A 27,303-nucleotide genomic window follows, 5' to 3' on the forward strand; every position below is an offset into this window, starting at 1 on the left:
CCAAGCCTGATCTGCTGCTCAGAGAAATCACTGAGAGACTTTAATTAATGTTAATTGGAGTGGATTGATCTTTTTTGGAGCATTAAGTTAGCTTGAAATCACAGTTGAAAATGCAATCTTATATTAAGAAATAAAAGTTTGTATTCCTATCAGAGGACACAAAGTAATAAATAAAATATGGCCCCAGTGCCTTTAATATTTATAAAATGTAAATTGGGAAATGGCATTGATGAAATTACCTCAGAAAGGAGTAAGCATAGAAACTAGAAATAAATACATGTGCTAAATTAGCAAGTCAGTTCTGAATGGTGTTTTTAGACCAGCAAAGTCTACTATGACAATGCTTAACTGAATCATAGAGAATAATATGGTAAATATATAGGATATATTTTATGTTTATCTGGTATGTATTTCATGAAGTGTCAAGAACTTTTTTTATTCTCTAAATATACACTTCCAAAATGTAACAAAGAGCTGATGAGTTTCTTTGGTTGGTTTACCAATTGCAAATTACCAGTAGTCATGACATGCACACACTGGAAAAACATTCATAGTTTTGCCCAAAGAAGAGGCAGAGAAGACAAATGAGGGATTGTAAAGAACTGATTTCACTAAATACTGAAGAGGCACTTGATTTTTCAAAAAGCTTTAAAAGTTGAAAACACACAGAATGGGTAGTCTGTGCACCAAAATGTTTCTCTAAGCATGTGCTGTCCCAGCTTTGCACTACAGCTCTGAACAAGAGAAACCAGTTAGCATGCATTTCCTCCAGGTCTCAGACTTCTTTGCTGAATCTGAATGAAGGTAGAACTCAGATTTCCACGTGGCTGTAGAGTTAGCTGTATTTGTATGTCTTTGAATGTATACAATGAAGTATTAGCTGGGTATCTAACTATTCTGCATTTGGCTGAATAATAATTTTGTTAGAGAACAAGTGCTCCTTCAGACTAAAGAATGGTCACGTCCACCCACGACACTCACTCTCATGCTGTCTGGAATTTAATGTTAATGCAGTGGTTCAGTGTCTAGCTGTGGCTGAAAGAGAACCTGAGGTGGGATGCTGTAACAGTAATGTATGCATCTGTCTCAGCAAATTCTCACAGAGATGCCCAGTAAGAGATGTCCACCAGGGAAAGAGAAGGGATGTAAGATTTTGCAGGGCTTATGAAATCCTTGTCACAGTTTCAGGTGCGTTGCAGTGGTCTATGTGCAGGCTGCATCCATTTTCAAGCATCATGTCTGAAGTCTTTCAACAGACTTGGAATGAAAAATATAACAAGATTAGAAAAGAAGAAACATTACATATGGAGAAGAGCTAAATGTGGTGACCTAAATGCAAACTTGGTTACACAATGTCCCTAAATTGCTGATAGTTGAAAGTAGTTGTCAGAGACAGGATCATTTAATATTACCCTAATTCTTACAATCCTTCTCAGAGCAGCAACTTCTGGCTATCCAACTGGACCCTTGATCTAACACAGCATTACAGTTCTTCTGTGCCATTGCATTCCTGATACAAATTTTGATCTGTGGGCTTTTTTCTCCTTTCTTTCAGTGTTCAGTTTCACAGATTGTCCCAACACACGACTGCTGGCACTTCTTCAGACTGTCATAAAGTGATACCTGATGCAACTTCATTCTTGTAGCAAAATTTTAATTCTCCCCAGAAGCAGAAAATTTTCTCTAAAACTCTGACTGGCCAATGAGATTTAAATGCCCTGCAGCCACTCAAAGCTTAAGACATGGGTCTTAAGTTCCCATAAAGAGGTCAGCCTGGAAGGGCCTCAGATTGTTGGAGAGTAGTGGTGGCAGACCAGTACCCAAAGAGGAGAGCTGCTGGGAGATGACCCTTACTGCACTGTGGCTCAGGATGTGCAGAGAAAAACAGGTCAGGCTGGTTCCTTGACCTTTTCCTGGCAGGAACTATCCAGCTTAGCAGCACTATTGCAAAAGGTCTGTAGATGAGGGATAGTTAGTGAGGTGGGCCATCAGCCTTGGTATCAAAAGAGCTCATCTATTCCTGGTGTACGTTCAGGGAAATGTAAATTCAGCAAGGGGTGAAATTATATTTTGGGGCAATTGAGGTAAAAGTAGGGAATATTATCATCCTGACTAGGCACCCATTAAGTCTGTGGAAGGTCTTTCATAACAGTCAGAAGAACTAGTGAAACTGATCTTAGGTTTGCTCAAAGGCATAGGCTCCACATTTGAAAAAGAACTAAATTAAAGTAGTTTGGCCTCAGTTTTTAAAGACTCTTTTTCTTTGTGCTAGATGTTAGCTGTGGAATGATAGTGTGTGACATAACATACCTTGGAACTAGCTGGGATATGTTACAGTAAATTTAGCAGCTATTACCAGCTTTCATTAACAGAACCCAAATTTATTCCCAGGTTGTTTCCATTTCTGCAGAAGGAATTGATTATGCATAAGAGAAGGGAGGTTGAGAGAGAGAGAGAGAGAGAGAGAGCTGGAGAAAAATGAAGAAGAACCTTGGTGCTTTCTAATTTTAGTGAATCAGTCAGAATGAGAATGGGTAGTTAAGTCTCTGCTTTTAAAAAAAAAAAAAGAACTTCACAATGGGCACCCACACGATTCAGAGCAAGAGAGAGATAAACTCAGATGAGGAGGAAGCCTCGGGAATATCTGATATCATTTTAGGGATAGCTAGGTTGATAAATGAGTTTACCTTATCAAGCTTTAGCTATCAAATTGTTCATTGCCTCCACCTGAGCTGGTGGTCAGTTGTTCCTTGGCACTCAGTAGGGACAAATGCAGACCTCGAAGGATGATATCCCAGATGCATGCCTTAGAAGGGGATGTATTGCTGTCCACCGACTAGAAGAGCTCAAAACAGATGCTTAACTTGTAACTATCAAACTATGAGCAAGTGCTCACTCATGAGGAGCTTCTTCTATTACCACATTCATTGCAAAGCCTTTGTGGAGAGGAGTGCCCAAAACAGGAGAACATCATGTGAATCATTGTGCTAGTTACTCTTAATCATAGCCTTAAACCAGTTTGCAGTCCATGGCTCCCTCCGGAGCTGGAGGTGGCTGTGTCTGGCATAGGGCAGCCCCAGAACTCTTATCATAGAGGCCAAACCTCTTAGACCCCACCTATCAGCACCTGGACACATAAACCCATTATTGTGTGGCTTCCCAGACTTTGTCTCTTGTACTGTAGAAATGCCCTGCACTTTCAAGGCATGGTTCAAAGGGAAGTTGTGTCTGGAGTTTTTCTTTTTTGTTTTGAATGTACTTCTCAGATGATATCCCAGCAGGAAAAGCCACGAAGCAAAGTGGAAAAAAATATTGTTAATGTCTTCTAATTAAATTCATTGAAGCAAATCATCTTCCTGCTTCCTACATCCTTCATTGTCTGCAGTGTTGCCTTGTCTCCTCTGGCATGAGCTGGCACCTTCTTCTCTTGGGAGCCCCACACCTGCTCTGCTAAAGGCTGATGAAGTTAGTGCCCCAGAAAAGTCATTTTCCAAACACAAGCCTGAACAGCCAGGCAAATAACATTTTCACACAACATTACTGAATAATAACACAGTGTCCTCAGGCTTGCAGTGGCTGTGCTGGGAAGCAGGTGTATGGTGGAATATTGATGGGTAATCTAGAGAGCAAAGCAGGTGCTTTTAGAGCCAGCTACTATAATGCTGTCAGTGGGTTGTTCTTGCCTTCATACAATCAGAGACCGTATGTCTCTAAGGCTCATGCTTTTTCCTCCTGGCACATGTGTGGGAGGGGCTAGCTTCTTTCCATGGAGAGAACAAAGTCAAACGAGCAGGAACTGGGGCTGAGTAAGCTGCCACATTGGGAAAGTGACAGGCAAGCTGTTACCAGTAAGGATGCCCAGAATGTATGAATATATAAATAAGAGGGAAATTTTCTATCAGCAAAAAAATGCACACCATATTTCCCACTCTCTTTGAAAGTACTCCATAATCAGAAGCTTGTGCCCATCTTAAAAATCTGCACACAGTTTTTTTGCCAACGTGCAAACTTCCTATCCTCCCACACTCTACAAATCCCTTTGACAAAAATCCTGCAGATGATGGATTTCCACTCTCAAAGCACATTAGGTCAAGATTGAGAAGTGCCAGAATTCACATGTCAGCATCTGCTAAGCAAGATCTGAAAGGTAATCACAGGGTGATACACTTGCTTGACCTGTTGACATGGTGCCAGGAGTTGTCCTTAAGTGGGAATGAAACAACATCTCCTTTCTCTTCTGAGCCAGCTCAGACACAGAGCATCATTTCTGTTTTTCCTATTTATTTGATCTGCCTTGGCTCTAGATCGGGCTGAGTTTGTTGGTGGCTTCTCTGTTCAGCACACAAAGAGCCCTTTCCTTCAGGTACTTCTAAATGGCAACAGTATTTCTTCTCTCAGTATCAAAGTTTCTGGTTGTGTCGCTGCATTTGTTCTAGCTGCTTCTGTGTATACTTGCAAGGTACATGGTAGGAATTTTTTAAGTACTCTACTGTTGGTAAAAGATACACTTCCACTAACATGGGACTTCTCTTGTGGCAGCAAACACTGAGATTTGAAATGTTTTTTTTTTCTCTCAGCTTCTCAGCCAAAGCTATTACATGAAAAGAACCTAGATTGTAGCAGCAATTTGTGTAAGTAAGGCCTTTACCAAGATAGGGTGAGACTTTGGCCAAAAATCCCAACCAGCTGATCCAAAAAAGCTCACATGATCCAAAAAAGCTCAGTGAAGTGTATTCTTAATTGATCTTTTTAATTACTCTTTTTTGCATCTGAAGAATAACTGTTCATTAATGGCCTGAAGCGATGGAAATTTGTGAAGTAATAGGATTCCTACTTGTTCATGGCTTTGTTGGGCATGCACAGGTATTTTATGATGGGAAGATCCTAAATAGTAGTAAGGGCACAAAACAGCATGATCAGCTGAGCATGTTGTTGATGTGCATGGTCACACTTACAAGCAGGCTCAGTTACTGATGTGTCTTCTTCCAACACTCCCTGCCACTTGATGTCATACAAGATGTGATTTAAGGTCTCTCTCTGCCTTTATACCCTGCCTCTCACCCTTCCCACATGGCCACTGAAAGTCTCATTAATGATGTCAAAATGCTTAGACAATATAATATTAAAATAGAGAGCCAGCCTACATTTGCCCAGTTTGAGGAGGATAACATGAGCACAGCTGGGTATCAATTAGCCCATAAGTAAGTGCTTTGAGCTGCTGTTTTTTGACATGGACACAACAAAAAACCAACATGCCACTGCAAAAGATCCCATTCATTGTTGTATCAAAAGCACCCAGTTAGATCAAGGAAGAGGGAAAGAAAATGGGCTTGTTACTCTTGTTTTGACTCACTGTCTGGAGGATGAATGCTTCCCAGCAGAAAGAGGTTAACCCTTCAGCTGTTCCATACCCTCCCATCTGAATTGCTATGAGGGCCTGCATATATGGAGAGGGCGAGAAAAACTACATGTCCCAACCAAGACCTCAAGAACCTATGAAAATTATTATAGCAACTGCTCTCCCTTGAAAAGGCTCCTTTCATTACTTCAGTAATTGAAGGTGGTAGGAGTGAGCTACAATGCCTTTGTCTTGTTTCTGTAAAGAAAAAGGTGTGCCTATGAGAAATGTACAACAGAGGCAGCAAGCTCTTCTACACAAGGTTCATCTCTCCATTTTGCTGTATAGCTCTTAGCTGGATGTGGGTTGTGAGTTTCATGGGATCTGCCCCTGCTCACATGTCACTGACAATGCTAAACATTTGTTCTCTGACCACGGCCAGCCAAGAGAAATGATGAGGAAAGGTCAACAACTCACCTCTAGTGTGGGTTTTCAACCATCAGCCCAAACTGGTTGCTTGCTGTTGCAGTGATCTGAGTTTTTTTATGCAGTGGCTGTTTACATGTGAAAGCAGTTCTCCATATCTGTAATAGCAACCCAACCTTGCAGCACTAGATAGCCTGAGTGGGTCCTTCTAGCACTGTAACACCATTATTGCTGTTTGGTTGGATTGTTAAGATGAACCAGGTATTTTCCTTTGCCAACTGCCATTCACTACAGACATGACTTCCCCAGTCTCTTGGGAAGCAAAAAACCTGTCTAGAATTACATAAGGAAGAGGCTGGTGTGCCAGATCAAAAAGGGCTAGAGAAAAATAAGTAACTTGCCCTTCATTTTTTCATGTCCCTCTAAAAAGCTACAGCATATGAATAAACACTCATAATTTCCTACTTGCTCTTTTTGGATATCAAAAGCGTCCTTCCTATTTTTAAAGCATTTTGATGTCAGTTCTCATCTCTGTTGCCAGTTAATGGGATTGAAAAGTACTTTTTGTACTTCGGAGGGAAGCATATGTCAAAGGTTTGGAACTAATTGATTAACTATCTTTGATTTTACTGAGTCTCGGCTCTGAGCTTGTGACAATACCTTGGTCTCCACAGATGTACTAGCAGGGTGGGTGTGCTAATTAGATCCTTGCTGCAATGGGGCATGGCAAGATTTATTCCACAGAGAAGAATCCTCAAGGAATTGATGACAACAATTAAATACTCCCAAAGCAAGGACTAAAGATAATCACCTAACTAATCTTTCCTGAGCTCTTACTATTTCTGAATTACATTATCTTGTGCTTTAAACAAAGTCAGCTTTGAAAACTTTGGTGTAGGTTACTGAAAGAAAACGTTTGAGGCAGTTCATTGTCCCATAAAATTCATCCTATCAAACTAGAGGAATTACTGAGGACAGTATAACTCAAGAAAATGGCATGGAAGGAACTTGTTTTATTTCAGTGCAGCATCATTGTAAGCAATGCCTATGTTTCAGAGCAGACTCACTGCAGCCCCTTTAGAAGGGTAAATCTTATTTAAATTCTCTGTTCACAAAATAAAAATTAGTTGTCTCCCACACCGGTCTCACAGAAAGCTGAGAAAAATTTCAGATGAATACCTAAATGTTGCTGTAGAGGATTAACTTCCAGTTTAGTCTTCAGGATTCTCAGCAGTAGTGATATGAATGCTGCTTTTATATCTGGGACTGTTGGTTGGGTCTATTCTGATTTTTTTTTTTTTTTGCTTGTGTAGCAATTAAGCTATGTTTATGATCTGTTGACTTTGTTTAGGTAGACTTTAATCTTTTTCATTTCCCTCAAATCCACTGTCTAATAGGAGACTAGAGTTAAATGAGACTGTCCCTCACAGTGCTGAATTACATAAATTACAGGGAACATAAATGTGGCCAGAGCATACTTCCAATCATGTAGAGGGGTATCACTTCCAAAATCCTTTCTAAGTTCCTTCTCGATCTGCTGTGATGAACTCTGTTACTTGCCACTTTTCTTTACTGATAATACACTCCTACACGTGCAAGGGCACTTTTTAGTCTACTACAAAATGCCAAGGAGAACCTAAATTTTCATAATACCAAGAGCTGACATGTGCACAAAGAAATGAATGCAACATGACAGAAACAAAACTGGCACTCAGAAACTGTTTTGTTTTATTTTTTTTTTTTTTAAATCTGCCATTAGTGGCTTCTAGGGATCTACAAAGAGATAAGATGCAGAGAGCTCACATAGTTTATCTACTAAGAGCTGAACTTTAAATGTATCAGCAATTTAGGGCTGAATTTTCATCTGGCTTAAAGCTCAAGTCTGCCAAAGTGCTTGTGATCAATAAGGCAATGAAGTGCTGAACCCTACCAAGCATAAACCTAGAAAAGCAGGATAATAATAATTTCTAAGCCTTATGAGCAAACCATGAGTTCCCTATTCCCCTGGAGAGGACAAATTATATTTCTTTTGGCAATTATCTGCATCTCCAGCAAGCTTTGCATTGTAAGAAAAAAAAAAAAAAGAGACTTCTTATCCTGCAGTAAACCACTCCCTATCCACTGAAGCCCTTGTATAAGGTTCTTGTAGAGACAAACTGACTGGATTAGAGCTTTCAAAATAAGATTAAATAATGCAAAAATAAAAATAAACTCCAAAACCCTAAAGCAAACAAAAAATTCAACAAAACAACAACAAAAAAAGAGCTTTCACATGTGGTAAACAGAGGCTATGAAAAAGAAATGTTATGTCTAATCTAAATTACTGTAGTGTTCTGAGGAAATAATTTTGCCAGCCTTGTACTAAAAGGAAGGTTTTCACCTGGCAAAGCAAAAAACTGCAGGAGGCAGGAAGAAGGACGAGCACCTTATACTCCATGTTCTGATCTTGTGAAGTGTGCATATAAACAGAGATATATTCTATGGATTTATTTATGCTGCCAGATACACAGCCATAACATAAATTCTTCTGAACTTATACAAGCAACTGCACGTGTGCATTTCCAGGTCTCTGCCATTGGCGTCTGTAGAAAACTGAATGCAGACTTTGGGAGCAGTAGAAATCATAACCTGCTTTGGCTAGGAGCACACGTGCTCTGCATCACTGGAAGACGCCTCTGGCCTCATGGGAACCTTCTGCAGCTTGACCCCATCCTGGTGATCATGAAGCAAAACTGTATTTTCACTGAAACCTACGAGCAATTCAACTGTAATTGTTACTGTGGAATATGTAACTTTTCTTTCTTCTTACCCTGTTTTAGCTGCTTTGAAGTATAGAACTGACCCAGATTTTCTTAGCTGAAGGTGCAGGTTGGGTTCTGGGGGAGAGATTTTCCACAGGACCTAAGAGGCTTAGGAGTACAATATATACTGTACTTATCTTGGGCCCTGTGGTCATGAGTCAGTGCACTGATTTCAGTCAACCCTCCAGGTACCTAAAATCAGTATTGTGGAGCATCTGGTCCTATACTCTTCTTCAAAAGTCAGATATTCTCTGCTTACTCTGGAGATTCTTCTCTGATTACAAGATGGAAACTTTGCTAGTCAGTAGTAATTTGATTATCTCCATTACTGAAACTTTCAAAACGTCATTCCTCTCACTGAGGCTGACTGTATAGCTGTAAGGCATTGTTTTAATATGGATGCTGCATATACAAAAGGAAGAAGGTTAACATATTTGCAAACACAGAGAAAATGAAAAAATGTTTTCTACTGAGTATTCTGAAAAATTCATGTGTCTGTTCTTTCTTATAGAGCTTTGTTTTCCAAAGAGTAATAACTTTGTTCACAAACTGCTGTTCACACCACCTGAATGTAGTAATGGGAAAAAAGCTTTTGACTGGGAAAACCATGGAGTTGACCAGTGAGCAGAATGGCCAGTTTTCTTCAACAGAGTCAGCATCTGTAGTAGATTGAGCCAAAACATGTTTCCCATCTGCCTCTAAGCAAACACAGGCAGCATGGGGAAGAAACAAGAGGAGTTAGAGATGCACACATGCCTTCAGGGCTGTGATCTTATTGGCAACACAGGATCTTATTGGCTGCTCCTATAGTTGGATGTCAGAAGAGCAGAGTTTGACCTCTTCAGGAATCTGCAAGCAAGCAAGCAAGCGAGCAAGCAAGAGCAAGAAAGAAAGAGCAAGAAAGAAAGAGCAAGTGAGTGAGCGAGAAAGAGAGGAAGAATGGAAGAAAAGAATGGAAAGAATGAAAAGAACGGAAGAATGTAAGTAAAAACAGAAGGAAGGAAGGAAGGAAAGGAAGAAAGAAAGAAAGAAGGAAAGAAAGAAAGAAGGAAGAAAGAAAGGAGGAAAGAAAGAAAGAAAAAAGGAAGAAAGAAAGAAGAAAGAAAGAAAAAAAGAGAGAAAAAGCAAGAAAGAAAGAAGAAAGAAAAAAGAAAGAAAAAAAGAAAGAAAGAAAGAAAAAAAGAAGAAAAAAGGAAGAAAAAGAAAGAAAGAAATCACCAATCCTGCTTGCAGCATCAGTCCAGCTGATGGGATGTCTGGGCTCCTGGGGCACTGCCCAGGCTTAGTGGGGGTACGTTTTTATAGACAGGTTTCCCTGCCCTGAAGAGGCTTCTTGCTTTCTATGCAAATTACTTATCATTTGCAGTGTGTTCTTCCACACCTTTCTGGAAATGAGTGGAGGGCTTTGGGAGTCTTGGATGGTCCTGATCCCCCTTACAGTCCATGCTCACTTCTCGGCCTCATTCCTATGCTTGTGTGGTACTGTGTTGTGTTCATCTCCAGCAACTAGAACAAGGGTGTTTGTCCTGGGAAAGTGCTGCCCTACCTCCGTATGGCCCCTTCTCCAGCCACATCTTGTTCTTTCCTGCGGCATAGAACAAGGGAGAATGGCCATAAATAGAAAGAGGACAGGTTTAGACTGGAAACTAGAAAGAAATTCTTTACTGTGAGGGTGGTAAGGCACAGGTTGCCCAGAGGAGTTGTTCATGCCCCATCCCTGGAAGTCTTCAATGCCAGGTTGGATAGAACTCTAAGCACCCTGGTCTAGTGAAAGGTGTCCCTGCCTATGGTGGAGGGGTTGGAATGAGGTGATTTTTAAGGTCTCTTCCAACCCAAGACATTCTGTGTTCTTATGATCTCCCTCTTTTAGCTGTGTTTGTCTGGTCCTGTCTCCATTGAGACCAACGGAAAGATTCCCTTTGATGTGAGTTTGCAGAAAATTCAGAGTGGCCTCTGCAACCAGGAACCTGATGCAGTTCTGTTTTTCACTTAAACAGCAAGCAATGGACAGATGTCATGTTGTTTCCAATTGAAAGTAAGGAAGCAAGGCTTCTTGAGTACTGATCAGGTCTCTGAGAGAGAGCAGTGCTTTATATTGCACTCTGTCTGTTGTGGAGCTTCAGAAAAGCAAATTTCCTACCTATTGCTTAGAGCGCCACTACTCTTGGATGCATAGATCACTGGGTATTCCAACTGGAATGCATTGCAATCCTGCAGCTAGTTAGAATGAAAACCAGATGCATGGTTCTTAGACAGTAGTGTTGCTGTGGGGCAGAAGGAAGACAACCAGATTCACCCAGTGTCACCAGAAATAGATGCTAATGGGAGGCAGATGAAGATGAGTAATTTGAAGTCCACATTGCATCTGATCTGTGCTTGTGGTGCAAGAGGAAAATTGCAGGGCTCTACGTATCTGCCATGGGAGCTGCCTGAGAGGAAAAGGGAGATAAGACTGAAGAGGATATGGGAAGACATGAAACAAGATAGGTCATGAATGAAGAGCTGCTGTGATTTTGAAAGGGCTGAAAGCCTGAGCTAGCACAGAGTAGCAAGGCATGTGTAGCCAGAGGCAACTTGTGGGGAGATGGAACCTTGGATGAGGTAAAGGATTCAAAGGACAGAAACCTGCTTTACAAATAATCTCTGCTGGAAAGCTGGCTGAAAAACTCTGACAGTCCCTGAAGAGATGGTTTGGGAACATCTTTTCCAGGAGAGATGAGGCATGAAGCAGAAGCTGCTCATATATCCATAGCCCTGCCTATGCATCTTGGGTGTCCTCTATCCGAAGTTTTATTGTCTTCCTTTCTCTCTGTCTGCCACCTCTCTCTTGAGTTATGCTCCTGTTTGGCTCACACGCAATTGAACAATGCAATTTAGGACTGCAGTTTCCAGACTCTGCCTTGTTCTTTTCCATTATTAATCAGCCCTCTTCCACTAACACATTGACAAGGTCAGCAGAGCTATGCAGAGGCCTGTGGAGACAAGAAAACAGCCACACTTACACCACACCCACACACCTACACATACCTCCATGGTGTGGCAGGGACTGAGACACCCAGTACTCTCTCTCATACCTTTCATTCTCCACCACAGCTTGAAAATGGCGTGGTTGCCCATGTGGCAGGTTGTGATTTTTTGTTCATTACTCCTTATGAAGCACAGAGGTTATCCAGGGTCAGCATGTCTGAGTTGGGTGAAACCATCTGTGTAATTATAACAGTGCATGGCAGAGCTTGCACTGAAATGGATAAATTTAAGAGACAAAGATAGTATCCTCCTTTCATATGTATTAAAAGGCTTCCCCACAAGTTTTCTGGGGACTAATACTGTCCATCAAACCAGGGATAAATGAGCTGTTCGGAAAGACAAGAAGACCAGGAAAAACAAACAAAAAGAGCAAATTTTCACACAAAATGAAATAAAGAGATTTGAGGTGGGAAAAAAGCCAGGGCACATTGTTGGGCCAGATCTACATCAAAGTAGGCTCTGTTCTTCAAACAGTCATGAGAACCAAGTACCCAGTGCTCTGGCTTTCAGCATTGTCACCTCCTGTAGAAAACCCTTCTCTCATTCCGCCACATCCCCAACTCAGGGGCTTGTAGGGAATAGATGTAGGGGAGGAAAAAGAGGCTGTTTCCATTGCCACACAAACACATAGCAGCACTCTTACTGCAGAAAGATCTGTAACCAATACCGTAGCATCAGGAAAAAATTCAGAAACAGATGACAGTCCATCACAATGGGCAAATACTTTCCTAAGCCTCTGACTCAAAACTGCCTCACTTTCACCTGAAACTTAAAGCCAGAGGTGTGTTTGATAAACTGTTCACTCACAGAGAGACCAAACAAATCATGTAGAAAGGCTTCAGGCTTTTATGAATCAAATAAAAGGAGAGTAATTTTCTGTACCCTGGACTCTCACATTTGTGGAACTAAACTCTACCTATTACTCCCAACTTGTTTCAGTCCTACATATATTCCTGGCAGAAAATACCATGAGTTAATGATGGGAAGACCTAAATTGGGCTGATGTTCTCTTTGGGAATAGAATAGAAAAAAAGAACTTTGCAGACTTGATAAATACAGCCCAAAAAGACACATGAACGATAAATATTTTTGCAGTAGCTCTGTCTTTTCAGTTTTCCAGATTTTTTCTTTGTTTAAGGTATTTATTAAAGAATCGGCTTAGACATGAAGAGAAATGTTTTAATTGTAAAGGGTAGCTAAGTTCCAGAGCAGCTGAGAGTTCTTCATGAGCTGAAGTCTCTAAGAAAAACTATTTGTTCTGGTCAAGTTAACCTTTGAGGTGAAATTGTGTGTGTGTGTTGCCCTCCTAGTTCTTTTCTAACCATATGCTTTCAAGTCTGGCTGAAAATTTTTTTGCTGTGTGGTTTTTTTTATTTGATTGGGTTTGGTTTGTCTCTTGTTTTATTTGGTTTTTTTTGTACTGAGGGTTAGAATAGGAATAAAATTTAATAGACAGGGCTGTGTAAGAATAGGCAAAGTCTCCAATAATTAGTATATTAGGCAAGATAAGGAATAAGCATTTAAATCTCTCACTGGCTTTTCAAACCTTAGCTAGTAAATAAAATAGTAATCCCAGAGATGCCTATATCTGCCACGCCTGTTCAGACATGGATTTAATACCACCTGCAGCTACACAAAATCACTGAGAAGAAAAACTCCCTGAATAGATGTGTAACCAGAATCATTCATAAAGCCAACCTTTTCCCAGAAACTAAAACTCAGTGTTATCTGATATGTGGTTTTATTTCTTGAGGTATAGACGGAAGGCCAATCTCAGGCTCTCAGAGCACCTTGGGAGGAGGAGTTGTTTCCTGAGGGAAAGAAGAGCAATGTTGCCAGTTGCCATAGTGAAAACAACCGCCCATGAGCAATCCGTAGTGCTGTGGGTGGTGCACAGCTGTGTTGCCTGGTTCCTCTGTGCTTATCTCCAGATTTCAATCACCAAGATGCAGCCATAATGGAGGACTCTTGATTGACAGCCATGAAACATACTGGCCAGACAGACCCACCTAGGACATGCTGTAGCATTACAAAATCCCAGCTCTCTCTGCCTTCATGGCTTTGCCTTAGCGAGGCGTGCATCCTACTCCTTGCCGTAGGCTTCACATGCACACCCTAAGTTAGCTGAGCTGTGTGTTAGAGTTGTGACTATGTCAAGTTAGCCAAGGGATCATAGTTCCTTTCTCTGCCCAAAGAACTGAAATGTGCCATTGTTTATCTTCTTTACATTCCCAACAGCTGATGCTGCAAGTCTGTACTGCATGACATGTGTGTAGTTCCAAAAGCACCAGTTCTCATTCCCTTTTTTGTACAGATAACTAGGAGCAAAGAAAAGTGTACAGTGAAAATATTCAATAAAGAAAGAAGCTGGGATTATATAAAGTATATACATAATGATATTTAATGGTTTATAGAGACTGTAAAAGATCATAGTTCAACCATGGCAATAGTGATACAATTATGTGAGTTACTATAATAATCTTAGCAAGTAAATATAATAATCTTAGAGCATACAATCATGGTAAATATTAGTAGCATAATGTTATTGTTGTTGTGTTGTGGTTAACCCAGCCTGCTAAGGTCAGCACTCTGTTGGTCTTTTGAATCCCCATAGAGTGTATGGAAGTCAGAGGAGAGGCATCCTGCCTGTCTTGTCAGTGGAAATGTCCGTTCATCTGGGCAGCAGTTTGTTCTCAGACTCCAGGATCCTCTGCACTAGTAATCTTCTGCTGATCACACCATACAGTCTTTGAGTTTTCTTTGCATCCCCCTTTTGTATTTCACTAGCTTCTCCAGGTGCTTCAAAGGAGGCAGTTTCAAATCTGATCCAAAGAAAACCACTCACTTGCACCTTGGTTGCAGCTGTCATCCTGCAGCCAGTTCCATACCTGACCCAAAGATAGGCAGTTACTTCTGCAAGTGTCTCAACTGTGTTATTAGTGTTGATTCATTCAGTGGCCTAGATATTTGCTGGCTAAATATGCTTATTTTAGTAGCAATGGTTAGCTTGTTATAGGAAATTGTAACTATATTTATGGTGGGTTGACATTTTACCTGCAGCTTCCCTTGACTCAACAGTCCTCTACTCCTTGACACTCTTAATGTCATTAGAGTTTGATCAAATTTCCAGCATGTTTCTAGTTCAGACACCTACTTTGGCTTCTTGTGAAAAGCAGGAGGAATAGTGAAGGAAAGAGATGGGGAGGAAGTTGATGGCAGCATGGTAAGTCTGGTCTTTTCCTGCTGGTATTTCTGTAACATAGCATGCAGTGAAAACAATCTGCATGTGGCAGCATAGTAATGATTTTAGGAGTAGCAAGGTGTTACACATACTGAAAATGTTTCAGTGTCTTGCTGGGTTAGGTCCATGATTCTGCATATGGTAGAAGACTTGAATACATGAGTGAAGGCCAAGCAGGCGATGGTACAAATACAACATCATGATACAAATACAACATCAAATTTTGTGGGGTTGAACCTTGGATAAAAGTGAAACTGTTCTCATCCTTCAAGTTTGTTGGAAGCAATTTTTTTTGAATGCAATATTTCCTGTCCCCAGGAAATTCAGAACACTGGAAAGATTGGTTTTAGTCATATTTTTAAAATTTTTTTGTTGACTCCACCTAAATGATTTCATGTGAAGACACTACTTTAAAATTTTTGCTCGTATTAATATTTTCCTTGTATAATTTTATTTCCTCTGAAACAATTTTAAACCTAAAGGATGCCATTTTATGAAACGTCACAGCTTACATTTTTTATTACAAAAATAAAAATACTGCCAGGTTTAGATGAGTTCTCATAACTGGTCCTTTAAATTGCTTTTGATGTAATGTCATCTTTCTCCAAAAGGAGAATACCTATGTCCAAAATAAATTTGTATTTGAATGCTATATATATGCTAGGGAAAATGTCTTTTTTCTACATGTTGTAGCATTACTGCAGGTAGGAGCGAAGAAAAAATAATTTCTGTATTTGGCATTAGTGTCAGTAAGCTGGAACAGTAGAATCTGCTTGTCCTTAATGCCCTTTTACAGTGAGAAAGCTCTTTCCAGTCAATGTATTACCAGATTCCGCAGCTGCCCTGTAAGACTGCCCGTAAGTTGTAAAATTTAAGGTCTGTCTAGGACTGTGCAATTCTCTGATGGCAATCAGTGAGGGCTTCCTAAGGAAACATGTCAGGACAGGCTGACAAGTGAAGTGCTAATCTCTTTGTGGAATCTTTGAGCTTCCCTCTGTCCTAGCACACAGTAGCGCTTGAGTGGTTGCTTTTGCTCCACAGTTTCCTGTGGCCTGGATGTTTGTTCAACAAGTTCATGAGCTGGAGGATCAACACACGTTGAGCTGATACTTGTTTCGAGATGGAGAATTTGAAAGCACAGTAACCCGTGTGTTACTATGATTTTTGTTGTCTCCACTACTGTTCTTGTCTAGCCGGCATAGGAAGGTACAGTCTGTAGACAAATTACACTGGGGATCACCTAGAGACATCTACCTGTGACTTGAGAGGGAGAGTGAGTATCAATCAGCCTTACAGACTGACCACAGTCTAGCATTGCATGCCATTCTCCCTGCATGGTGGCGGGTCCTATGCTTAATCTCCTCTGTGGTGTGTAGCCCTGTAACTACGGGTTGATCAAATGCTTTCTTTGTCCCAGATATGAATGGAGACATCATTTAACATCTCTCTCATGAAATCTGGTCTGACCACTAGGTGCAAAAATCATAAGACAAATGGCCCTAATGAACATTCTGGCTTGAAAGAATTGATTTAGAGTGTTTTTGAAGTTACTGGTTTCAACCTTGTAGGCTGTCATCCTAAATATTAATGATGATGGAGAAAGGAAGCAAAAATATTGCCTTTGCTCGTAAATGCTTGGAAGGAAATGTTTCTCGTGAAACCTAACAGCCCTTTGAAATCAGAAAGTCATGACAGCAGGAGTGGACTTTTTGCTTTACTGGTAAACAATTTGGACTATATTTAATTGGAAAAATGAAAAGAAAAAATAGTGAAAATAGCATCTACTTCATGTCTATTCAGTAGTACCATACCAAGGATAGTTGAAAATATTGAGTACATGGTACCAGCATAGTTCTTTAACGTTTTTCAAATAATATCTAATTTTCTTTTTGATGTTCTTTTCAAGCTTATTCGTGCAAAATGTTTTGCTGGCCTTTGCATGGGTTTAAGTTAGTTACTTTATAGCTCCAATGTACTAAGAACAATCTAAATTCTATTTGGTACTTCAATTAAAATTTGGGCATAAGTAAAGGAATGGCTTTTACAAAGCAATAATTTTGAAACTGATAGCTGCTACAGCAAACTTGAATGCCTTTCCTCTTCCTCACAAAGGTCAAATTCCTCCCTAATGTAGCTGAAATGAAAGGATTGTAAGCAATTGTGCAGGTGCTTTTGATGTCACTGGTGGCTGAGGAGCTGATAGGGCAGGAACAGATGAAAGCAACCATGAAGGCAGCTGGTTAAAAGGTAAAAAGACTGAGTAGAAGAATGTTTTTGCCAGCCTGTGAGCTGTGGGCCTGGGGACCAGAATTATCCTCGAAATGTGCAGCTGGCCTCTTTGCAGCACAGCTGGGCACTGAGAAATGGGAGACTTCCTGACTTTGCATCACGATCAGAGTACCAAGAAAGTTTAACCTCCATTTATCATCAGAAAAAGTGGAAACAGTCTGTTAAATTTGAATTGGTCTGAATAAACAGAGTAGGTCTCTGAGCAACCTAATCTAGTTGAAGATGTCCCTGCTTAGTGCAGGGTGGTTGGACAAAATGGCCTTTAAAAGCACCTTTCAATCCAAAACATTCTATGATTCTGTAATAGAGGGTAGCTTGCAGGTATACTTGTTCCTGTAGATTTCCATGTGACAGTTTGAGCTGATTTTTTTGTTTTTACTTTGTAGCACCATAACATTCAAAACATTGCAAACACTTAAGGAAATATCAGCGTAACCTGAGGAATACTGAAATGTATGAAGACTATTGACTGATGAGGTTTGGTTGTGCAGAAATTGTTTTCCTTGGACATGCCTTCAAACTAGCAATTGGAAAGGATGTCCTAGTCACTGTGGGAACTGAGATATTACAGCATTTCTCTCCCTAGCCTGACTCACAGATGCATATCTTTACTTCTCTATTAAATATAGCATTTTGAGTGTAAAATCATAAAATGAGATTCTGGTTACTCATGTAATGTCTTAGTGGAGTGCCTTTAATTCTCAGTGGGAGTAGCAAATTTCAGGTATCTGTTCTACTCATAGGCTTAAGGATGTTTCTCTTCAAATAGTATGGGCCAGCTGAGTTTCTAATGAAGGTTTATTTTCACAAAGAGTTCTTTAAGTCCCACTTGTACAAAGAAAACATGGATGAAGTGGTATAGCATATGTTCCACATGAAAATATCTGAAGCTGTCATTTTTACTGCAGTCCTGTCTGTCCTGTCCTGTTTGCTTTGTTTTGTTGATAATTATTTTTTCCCTGAAGTTTTGCTACATCCATAAACCTTTACAATAAAATGCTGCAGATGGAATTTCAGAATCATGTTGGACTTTGGATTTGAGCATCAGACTGTTAACTGAAGAGAGGAGGACCAACACCAGTAGAATGTCACCCTAAAACAGAGCTTATATTCTCTTTACTAGGCCCACAGCTGCATAGTTGCAGTTTCTCTCACGTGCTTGTTTCTGAGTGATCTGAGCAGCTGACTATCTTGTCTTGTGAAAGCTGTCCATCCACTGGGCTATTCTTAGGGACAGGTTGGGTTTTGATGTCTGTGTAAAAGAGCAAAATGAGAATATTAACAGTGATGTTCATACTGGAGAATATGAGGCACCATGTGCAGTGGCTGGCTTTGTCAGCCATCCTGTTCAGTGGGTGACTGACAATGTGTTATCTCTCTCCTGCAGTATGGGATAAAGAAGAAGGAAGAAAAGGAAGCAGAGGCCCAGGCTGCACTGGAAGCTAATGCTGAAGGGAGTCTGACACGCCCAAAGAAGGCGATCCCTCCTGGCTGTGGGGATGAGGAGGAGGAGGAAGAAGAGAGCATTCTAGACACAGTCATCAAATACCTACCAGGGCCCCTGCAGGACATGTTCAAGAAGTAATAGCTGCAGACTGTTAGATGGGCATAAACAGTACTGCAAAGGATTTCTCTTTTGCCCAATGGGGATTTACAATCTTGCCATCCATCACGCAGCCCTCCCCACCTCTGCCCTCTACTGCTCACTAGGAGTCCCTTCGCTTCCCATTCCTTTCTAACAGCCTCTTTCCCTTTCCTCCACCCCAAGACTTATCCATTCCTTTTTTGTACATAGTCTCACATCCAGTAGATGCCTCTGAATGGATGTAAAGATTAAAAAGCTGCAGACTACACAACTTTTATTATAAGCCATAGTACTATGTATGTTAAATAAGGCAACTGCACATCAAGCATAGAAAAGGAACAATCTCATTTCCATCCAGAGCAAGAAGGAGTGTTCACTAAGTATGAACAGTGGCCTCTTTAATTTTTTTAATTATCTTTTTTTAATTATTATTTTTGATAATAATTAGTCATTATTACAATGTTCTTGTTGATTAGGTCACACTAGCCATTTTTTGTTGACCACATCTGCTCTTGGCAGGGATATCTCAGTTATCCCATGGAAGCAGAGCTTTTCAGTTTTAATTCCATTGCTGACATAAATAAAAGATCATTTGTAAAGTAAATCATGCATGACTTACACAGCTGACATCACGCAGAACTGTGGAAGAAGTGAGTCATCTGCCCTCAGATGCTGTAGAAGTTAAATGCCTCAGAATCTAAGCAAGAGTCATGTTGCTTTGGGAATTAGCCATACACTTAACTTGAAAGAGCATATTGGTGAGACAGTTGCTATACAGAGAGCTGAGACCACAGGAGAGTGCATGGTGCTCTGGTAGAGGACCTTCCCAGCCCCTCTGAAGCCAATGACCAAGTACATTTGCTGCTCTGTTTAACCCTCCTCTTTCTGCCCAATACCGTATTCAACACTTGCATTTCCAGCACTGTTTGCAGGCTGGGCATTTGGGTTTCCAGCATATTGTTGTGGCTGTGTCATGCCCACCTCTTCCTGCAGTGTGTGGGCGTGTGTTGTGGCTCGAGTGTTAGTTATGGCCCTGGAGATCCAGAAATTCGAGATATGCCTGATATGTATCGTGCTAAATTACTGCCTTGCCTTGGGGAGGTCACTTATTTTTCTGCCCCAATGGCAAAATGTAGGTTTCGGTCTCTGCCTGCTATAAAGGCATGAAGTGAGGATGCTTCTCCAGTACTGTGCAGGAGCTAATTAATATCAGTGCAGAGTGTGGTATCCCTTGATGCTAATAGGTTGGGAGGAAGTCTCTTTCTCACCAGTTTTTTGTTGCCTTTTGCAGACACAGGTACAGAGGGCTTCTCAATACAGCACTGTAGGTATGAAGTAACTACAAAAGATAAATAAAATTCTATGGGAGATGTTGACTTGGTAGTACATGCATAGATTCAATACATAGACAGACTTATTTTGAACATAGATTCTCATGATTAGGTATCTGGCTGGTTGTCTGAAGAGCTAATCTTGAAATTTTGCATTTGGCTATGTCTCTGTAGTTGATCATGCCATCTCAGTCTTATGGTCTTGTAAAAGAAATCAGGGTTTGTCTGTTGGAACTAGTATTGCTTATCCCTGTCCTGGAAAAAATAAAAATTTCCTAAATATATGGAAGAGATTTGAAAGCCAATACACACTTTCAGCTGGCCATGGAAAGGAGAACAATCTCAGACACTTCATTGTGTACCTAAATTAAGCATTTTACTTCAATGGAACTTCTTAGTTGCACTGGTTCAGTGGAACTGAGTTTGGGCAAACATCTCAATATTTTCCTGAATAAGAAATTTTAGAAGATATTTATCATCTTTTCAGACCAAATCTGCACCATGGTTAAGGCAGTGAGCTTGTGAGCTCTGTGCCTTCCAGTAGCATCTCTCATAATAGGGGAAAAATACTATGAAAGAGAAGAAATACAGCATTTCCTCCTCACCCAGTTCTTATTCATGTATTATAGTCCTTGCTTCTTCCCAAATAATTTTGACTGTAAGTTTCTGCTGAATCCAAGGTAGACTCTGAGGAAGTTTGACTGATCTACAAGTCAGAACAACCTGACAAAGATGCAACTTATTTCAGGCTGGATCTTCAAACAGGACATGCTCATTCAAGTACAGGCTGCCAAGGGCTATCCAGAGGAAAGAGAAAGCAGGTTTTATTCGTTTGGATAATGTCAGTGGGGGTTTTTTACCCTAACTTTCATTTAAAGCAAGATGAGTGTCTCCCTTTTAAGACTTCTAATGACCCAGAACGCCCTGTGAGTAAGTGCTTGGATATAGCACAGCAGTGTTGAACAATGTACCATTTTCGAGGGAGAGTGCCCTACTCACCCCATGCAAACTCAGCAACTAGTAATCTGAGCCTATTTAAGCAAACCTCAAAGAATTGAAAACCCTCCTTTTGTCCCAAAGGCAGCAGCTCCTTTTGATGCTCTACCACAGAGCACCCCTGAAAGCTGCAAGGCAGAGTCTGGATCTTTGCTTCAGCCCCTCATTGGTAGTTAAATCTCCTAAGTTAGATCAAACTGACATACAGATATCAATACTTTTGCAGTGCCCTCATTAATCTCTGTGGCCTGCATCCTCCAATACATAAGTAGAACCAGAAATCTGCCTCTGCTAAAAGAAACATGTCCCTTCATATTGTCCCCTGGCCTTGTGCTGGAGAACTCTTGCAAACAAAGAGGATGAACTTACTCCATTTTGCTTTGGCTTTTCCCTACCACTTGCTGGTTGACCTTTTCCTGACGCCATCCTTGACTCCCTTCCTCATCCACCAAATAGTGTTCCTGACACAGTATCAGAATTTTCTGCCTGGCATCCTCCCTGAAGAATGCTACCGCTGATTATTTTCACAGTCTCTCTGGCAGCTTGATGTGCATGTTTGTGCACATATGTGTGGACAGTTGGGAAATTAGAGAAGAAAGGGAGAGGAGAGATAAAGGAGGAGTGTTTGGTACAGTTTTGTCTAACTGCCTCAGCAGTTGTGCCATTGAATAACTGGTCTACAAGTCAGGATCTTGTGTGGCCTGTGCTCAAATTTCTTAAGCAGGTACTGCTATCCCTGGGCTCAGAACATTAAAAATACTCCTTTTGTGAGCTGAGCTCCTGAGCTGTGTGAACATCTGGATTGAAACACTTAAGAAGTCCATAGGAACTCTCTGCTGAGTCTGGTAGGCCTTATGCCAGACTCACAAAGCAGAAGGGAAAGGGAAGGTGGTTTATTAAACAGTGTCTACTGAGTCTTTTTCATTATGGGAGCTTCCCAGCTCAGCCATGTCATCACTTCTGTACCTCAACATCTGCAGCAAACCTTCCTCCGTGGGCAGCAGACAGTTCAGCCAGGTGTGAGCTGATAGTTCCCATTTTCCTTTACTTTCAATTAGAAACATGACAGAAGATCTATCATAGGTGCTGGGTAGGTTTTGCTTGGTTTTGCCTCACATGACTCTTGGCACGCTGCATGAGTTGTGGACCTCTCCTCAAGTCATTCCACTGTCCCTGAAGTGCCTAAGCCATGCTGAAGAGACTCGAGAGCAGGCACTCTCCCCTCTCTCCTGCCCATCTATTTCCCTTCCCACTCAGAACTGGCAACAAGGTACACAGACACCTTTGGCTCATGTATGGAAGTGAGAAGAATTGTCTCAGACAGTTTTCCCCTCGGCACTCAAGCAGGTGATGAAGCACTTAAACAAGACCAAAGAGAAGCATGGTTCATTGTTTGGATTCTGAATATCTCTTTGTCTTTTCATGACATTGTTTTATTTGCATCACTGGTCTGTTCAATCTCAGGTAAATGAGGTATTTTAATTTTATAACAGGTTTTTATTTACACAGAAAGGTTGGTGGCTAGACACTGCAGTCATTTTCCCTCACAGCTCCAAGACCTTACTGGTTAGTTAAAAAATAGTCAAAGGGCCTTCACATTTGGAGGGTAAATGATTTAGTTTGCCATTGACCTTGTAAAATCACATTTGTATTTAGAGAAAGCCATATGAAATCAGACTGCAATATTAATTATGAATGCTACTCTTGTGTTTAAAATGAATAAAACAAAATGTAAGATCATATGCTAAATCACTTTGGAGTTCCTCTGTCTATGTTTCTAGTATCATACATTGACTTAGATCCCTCCCAGCCCCTCTCCTTCATCAAAAAAGACCATTCCAATGCTGCTGAATACATCTTTTTGCCAAGCTTACCGTGCTAGAATAAGCATTGTTAGAAATTAGTTGTTGTGATCTAAATGTAAAGTCTTATGTATCTGGAAGTTGTCTGTATCTGTTCTGAATATATGTTATCAAGATAACTGTTTCTTCATGCACTGAGTTAGTAAAATGTTTCAGTATTGTCATTAAAAAATTGCCTGTTTTCTCTCTTTATCTCTCACACACAGCAAAATTCAACTTAGCCATGCATTTTCTAGCAAAAATGCTCCCCAGCTTTCTTTCAGATGCATGCAGCACTAGAAGATGATTTAAAGTAGAAACTTTGTGAGTGTGATCTTAATTTGTTATTTTTCTGGTACTTTTTCCTGCATGATATGGGTAAATGGTATGATGTTCTTTTAAAATGGAATCACAGCCAATAAAAAACCCCAGTGATTTCATAAATTGTTTGCAATGCTTTCCTGTGAAATTGCTACAAGGCTACACTTGGAAGTCAAAGTATGGTTGCTGGTATACAAATATAATGCTAACAGACTAGAGGAGAAATATGGATACTATTTGAATAGATATGCTCATTTTTTCATCTGTCAAAAACACTGGTGAGATTTGACATCTGCAGGTGATTATCAAATTTTAAATCAGTTTTGCTATTAGGAGTTAGTTTTCCTTAGAAGAGAAAAACAACACTCCTTTGAAAGAAACAGACATCTAACTAAGGTTTAATGAGAATATGTTTGGATCTTAAGACAAAAAAGGTAAAACACTAATTTGCAAGGACACCAAATGTATCTTGGGATCCAGAATTTGTGATATATATATAAAACTCTTTGGATAGCAAGTTACACACAGCTCAGCCTCATTTTACTTGCTCGGGGACAAATCAGTAGTTGTTATATTCAGCATGAAAGTGTTGCATCATGTTAGAAAAAGATATTACCATACATCTCATAGGAAAAGCTGATACCCTTTCCCCTAGGAAAGCTCTTCCTTAGGACCACTGCATGGTGATATAGTGTTGTTGGGTTTTTTTGCTAACAGAAGCAGCCACAGGACTGTCACAGAGAATCAACTCATATGTTACATGATGTAACACCTACTCGGACTTTGAGCCCAGCACTGCCAAAACTAACACGTGCTAATGCTACTGCAGGCTTTGAGTTCCAGGGCAGGCTCTCCATCTGCTCCAAGTTCCATGAAAGGTCTATGTTTGAGGAAGATGACAGGGCAAGAAAATATTTATCACTGGTTTCCCTAAGAAACAGCCAGCTCCAGAGAACCAGAATAATCATATCAGACCAGTGCTGTTGAGGAGAAGGTTCAGGTACCAAAGAAGGGAAGCAGATGATTTTGACAGGTTTCATTTTGCAACAGAGGTAAATTATTCTTTCAAACCAGCTTCTACCTTCTTATTTAAAAAAATACAGAAGGATACATTTCAGTGGTTAAGGTGGTGCAATCTACCTTTTACCATTTTAAAAGTCCACTTTGTCAGATAAAATATTCTCCAGAGCAGAACATGACAAGAAATCAGCAGGCACATCATGAGTGCTTCTGTTGAAAAATCACTCCAGTTATGGAGATGCATTAGTGATCTATTTATCAGACATTGATCCTGAGATGCAATGATTAGCCCTATTGGAAGCTCCCAGCCTTCACATACTTGAGGTAGAAATTAAACTTCCAAATGGAAAGCTGTGTGCAAAGACACTCATCATGGTTTGTTCTGATTAAGTCTATTTTAATGGCTTGATTTAATTTTCTTCCTGACGTACCATGGGTAATGTAGGCCCAATAAAGTTCTCTTTGAAAATGGGACTTGAGTGAAGCCTACTGAACAGTGCTGGCACAATGCTGTTCTTTATGTTGGCATCCCAGGAGGTTTGTGGCAACTGTCAACATCCCCAGTTAAAAAATCCCAGCCAAAATTTCTCATTCTCCCTCTCCAGTCATCCCTCCTCTTTTAAAAAAACCCAAACCAAATCAAACCAAAAAACCAACCCCCCTCCAAAAAAACCCCAAAAAACAACCCAAAACCCTCCCCAAAAAACCCAAACCAACAAACAAAAAACCCTGCAAAACCCCAGCAACTAAGGATGTAACTGCATTGGGATATTCCTTGTTGAAGATAACTCTGTTACAGCCTGTCTCTTTGGATTTTACAGGCTGTTTGAGATAGGTGGTAAAAGTACATCTGAGAAAGGCAAATGGTTGGAGCGTGTGATGTCAAACACCCATGCTTTCTTGAGCCTTCAGTATTTACAGAGAAGCTGAATTCTGCTAGGGCTGTGGGATGGAAATACTTTTTTCATCTGAGATTTACTTTTCTCGCAAACCCTATTTTTATATGAGAGGGTCAAATACAGCAGTGTGTTTGACAAACTCAAGCTGCAGCAGCCGAGCATATTTTGAGTTAGAAAAGGATTGTTTAAAATTTATGATTATCATAGTCTCTCCAGACCACAGATGTTCCATGAAAAACAATGAAAACAAAATTCTTGGCTTTTTCGTTTGTTTAAAAAAAAATGAAAACAGATGAAGAATAAAACTCTTAAGACTTTAATATTAATAAGTAATGTAAGACATTAATGAAGAGGGAAAATTTTGCAAGTCTCTTTCCTGCCTCTCTCACCCACTAGTAGCTCTGAGTGAGAGCCCAGGAGAGGTTGTAGTCAGCATGGAAAGCAATGCTTAGGGCTGAACAAACGCAGAGTTAATTGTGAGTGACGACCCCTAGTCATGTGACTTGTAGTCACTGTCAGACAGGAGACTGGAAGTCTCCAGTGAAGACAGTTCCCCATGGAAGCAGAGTGAGCTACATCCAGGATCTCAGATATGGTACCAGCTGCTGTCAGGGCAGAGGTACTGGCCTACCAGAAGGAGCCTGCTGCCCAGCAGATCTCCTGTGGCAGAACAGTATTGTTGGGTCAAGAGAGCAGAAATGAGTGAAAACATTTTTTACGAGCTCCACCCTGGCACTAAATGTCTGATATCTCCATTGCCACATTGTTTGCAGAGTTCATTCCTTCTGTGCCTGTCTGTTGACCCGGAGCTGGGACCTCTGCCCTCACCATTACCAATTTGTAAGTTTAGTAGTATCTTTTTTCTCTTGTCCCTTGTGCCAGCCATCACAGGCATGCTAGAAGTTTTCCCAGGCAGAAAAAAAGCTGGTGAAGATCAAATTTCAGGCAGCAGAGCAGATGATTCAGCTTGGCTTTCAAGGGCAGCTTGGCAAGCTGATGTTTGCATTCGTTCTGAGAGATCACTCCAGAAACTGCACACTGTGCCAGCAGGTTCCCCAAGAGTCACTGGAACAGAAGAAGGTCAGTGACAGCATACAGTACCTTCATACTTTGCTTTCTGCTTCCATACCTGTTTCCTTATTACCCTTCCACACTCTTTTCAGTGGTCTGCCTAATGGAATCCTGACTCTTTGGTTATCAACACATTTGGTGAGAACCTGGGGTCTTCTCCCAGCTTCTAGGTATCAACCAGCCGAGAAGGGAGATTTGAAACAGATCCGTTCTCTCAGATGGGACATCTGAGCTCTTGCTGAGCTTCCATGCTGTCAGGCAAAACACATCCATTTTGCCTAGGAGCCTAAGACTCGTTTTATCGTGTGTGGTGGGCTTAAGAAACATATTTCCCTCACAGGGTGGCTCCAGTTCTTTCCAAAGAGTGAGTGCTTCACCCGGGCTTATGCAGCACTTTTATGTGAGGTTACCACAGAGTGTTCAGGTAAGAAAAAAAACCCCAACATCTGTAAGCTTGTTTTTTTGGAGACAATGCACATCAACTTTTCCCCAGTGTGTTGCTGTTTGGCAGAGAATGTCTGGCTCTGGTCTACCCTAAGTCTCTGCAGACATCTAACACTGCTCTGGTTCATTAATTGGTGGAGACTTAAGCTCACATCTTTCACAAACTGCCTTGCTATTGCCAATAGACTTTGGCACTTGACACTGAAGAAACTATTTATGCTTCTCCAAGGAAGACCTCCATGTTCTGCAGAGGGAAAAAAAAGGAACAACTCTCATCTTCAAGAGAATTAATTATACCTAAGCTTTACATGCTTTTAGGATGGTATTAATGTGATGAAAAATGACAGACCGACAAGAAATTTACCCATATTAATGAGCCCGAAACTGGCTTTGCTGTTGGGAAATTAATTTTAATTGATTCATCAAACAGTGGCCTCTCCCTACCATTTCCCAGTGGAATCAGAGATACTGATCTGACAAAACCCTCCAATGCCTAGAACTTTGAATTGTCTAAACAAAAAATGCACTACATCCAAAGCCAGGTCTTTCAGTTCAAAGCCCCTCTGAGTGGCACTGAGGTCATGTGAGAAGGCATCATCTCAACACGACTGTGTTGCGCTCTCACCCTCTCAGATGAGACTTCCTTCATCAGGATCTAACTAAAATATGTCAC

General features: G+C 40.7%; 1 protein-coding gene across 1 annotated transcript in view; it reads left to right on the top strand.

Moving 5' to 3' along the window:
- CPLX1 (complexin 1) overlaps nt 1-23,068 on the top strand; it is a gene marked incomplete at its 5' end in the record, with an annotated part of 42,374 nt that extends 19,306 nt beyond the window's left edge. Inside the window, one exon of the mRNA XM_017822447.1 lies at nt 18,510-23,068. Within this exon, the coding sequence (XP_017677936.1) occupies nt 18,510-18,707 (198 nt within the window). The remainder of the gene's footprint in view (nt 1-18,509) is intronic.
- Nucleotides 23,069-27,303: the final 4,235 nt, after the last annotated feature.

Source organism: Lepidothrix coronata, unplaced genomic scaffold (genome assembly GCF_001604755.1).
Source record: "Lepidothrix coronata isolate B3197 unplaced genomic scaffold, Lepidothrix_coronata-1.0 Scaffold98, whole genome shotgun sequence".
NCBI classification, from domain to species: Eukaryota; Metazoa; Chordata; class Aves; order Passeriformes; family Pipridae; genus Lepidothrix; species Lepidothrix coronata.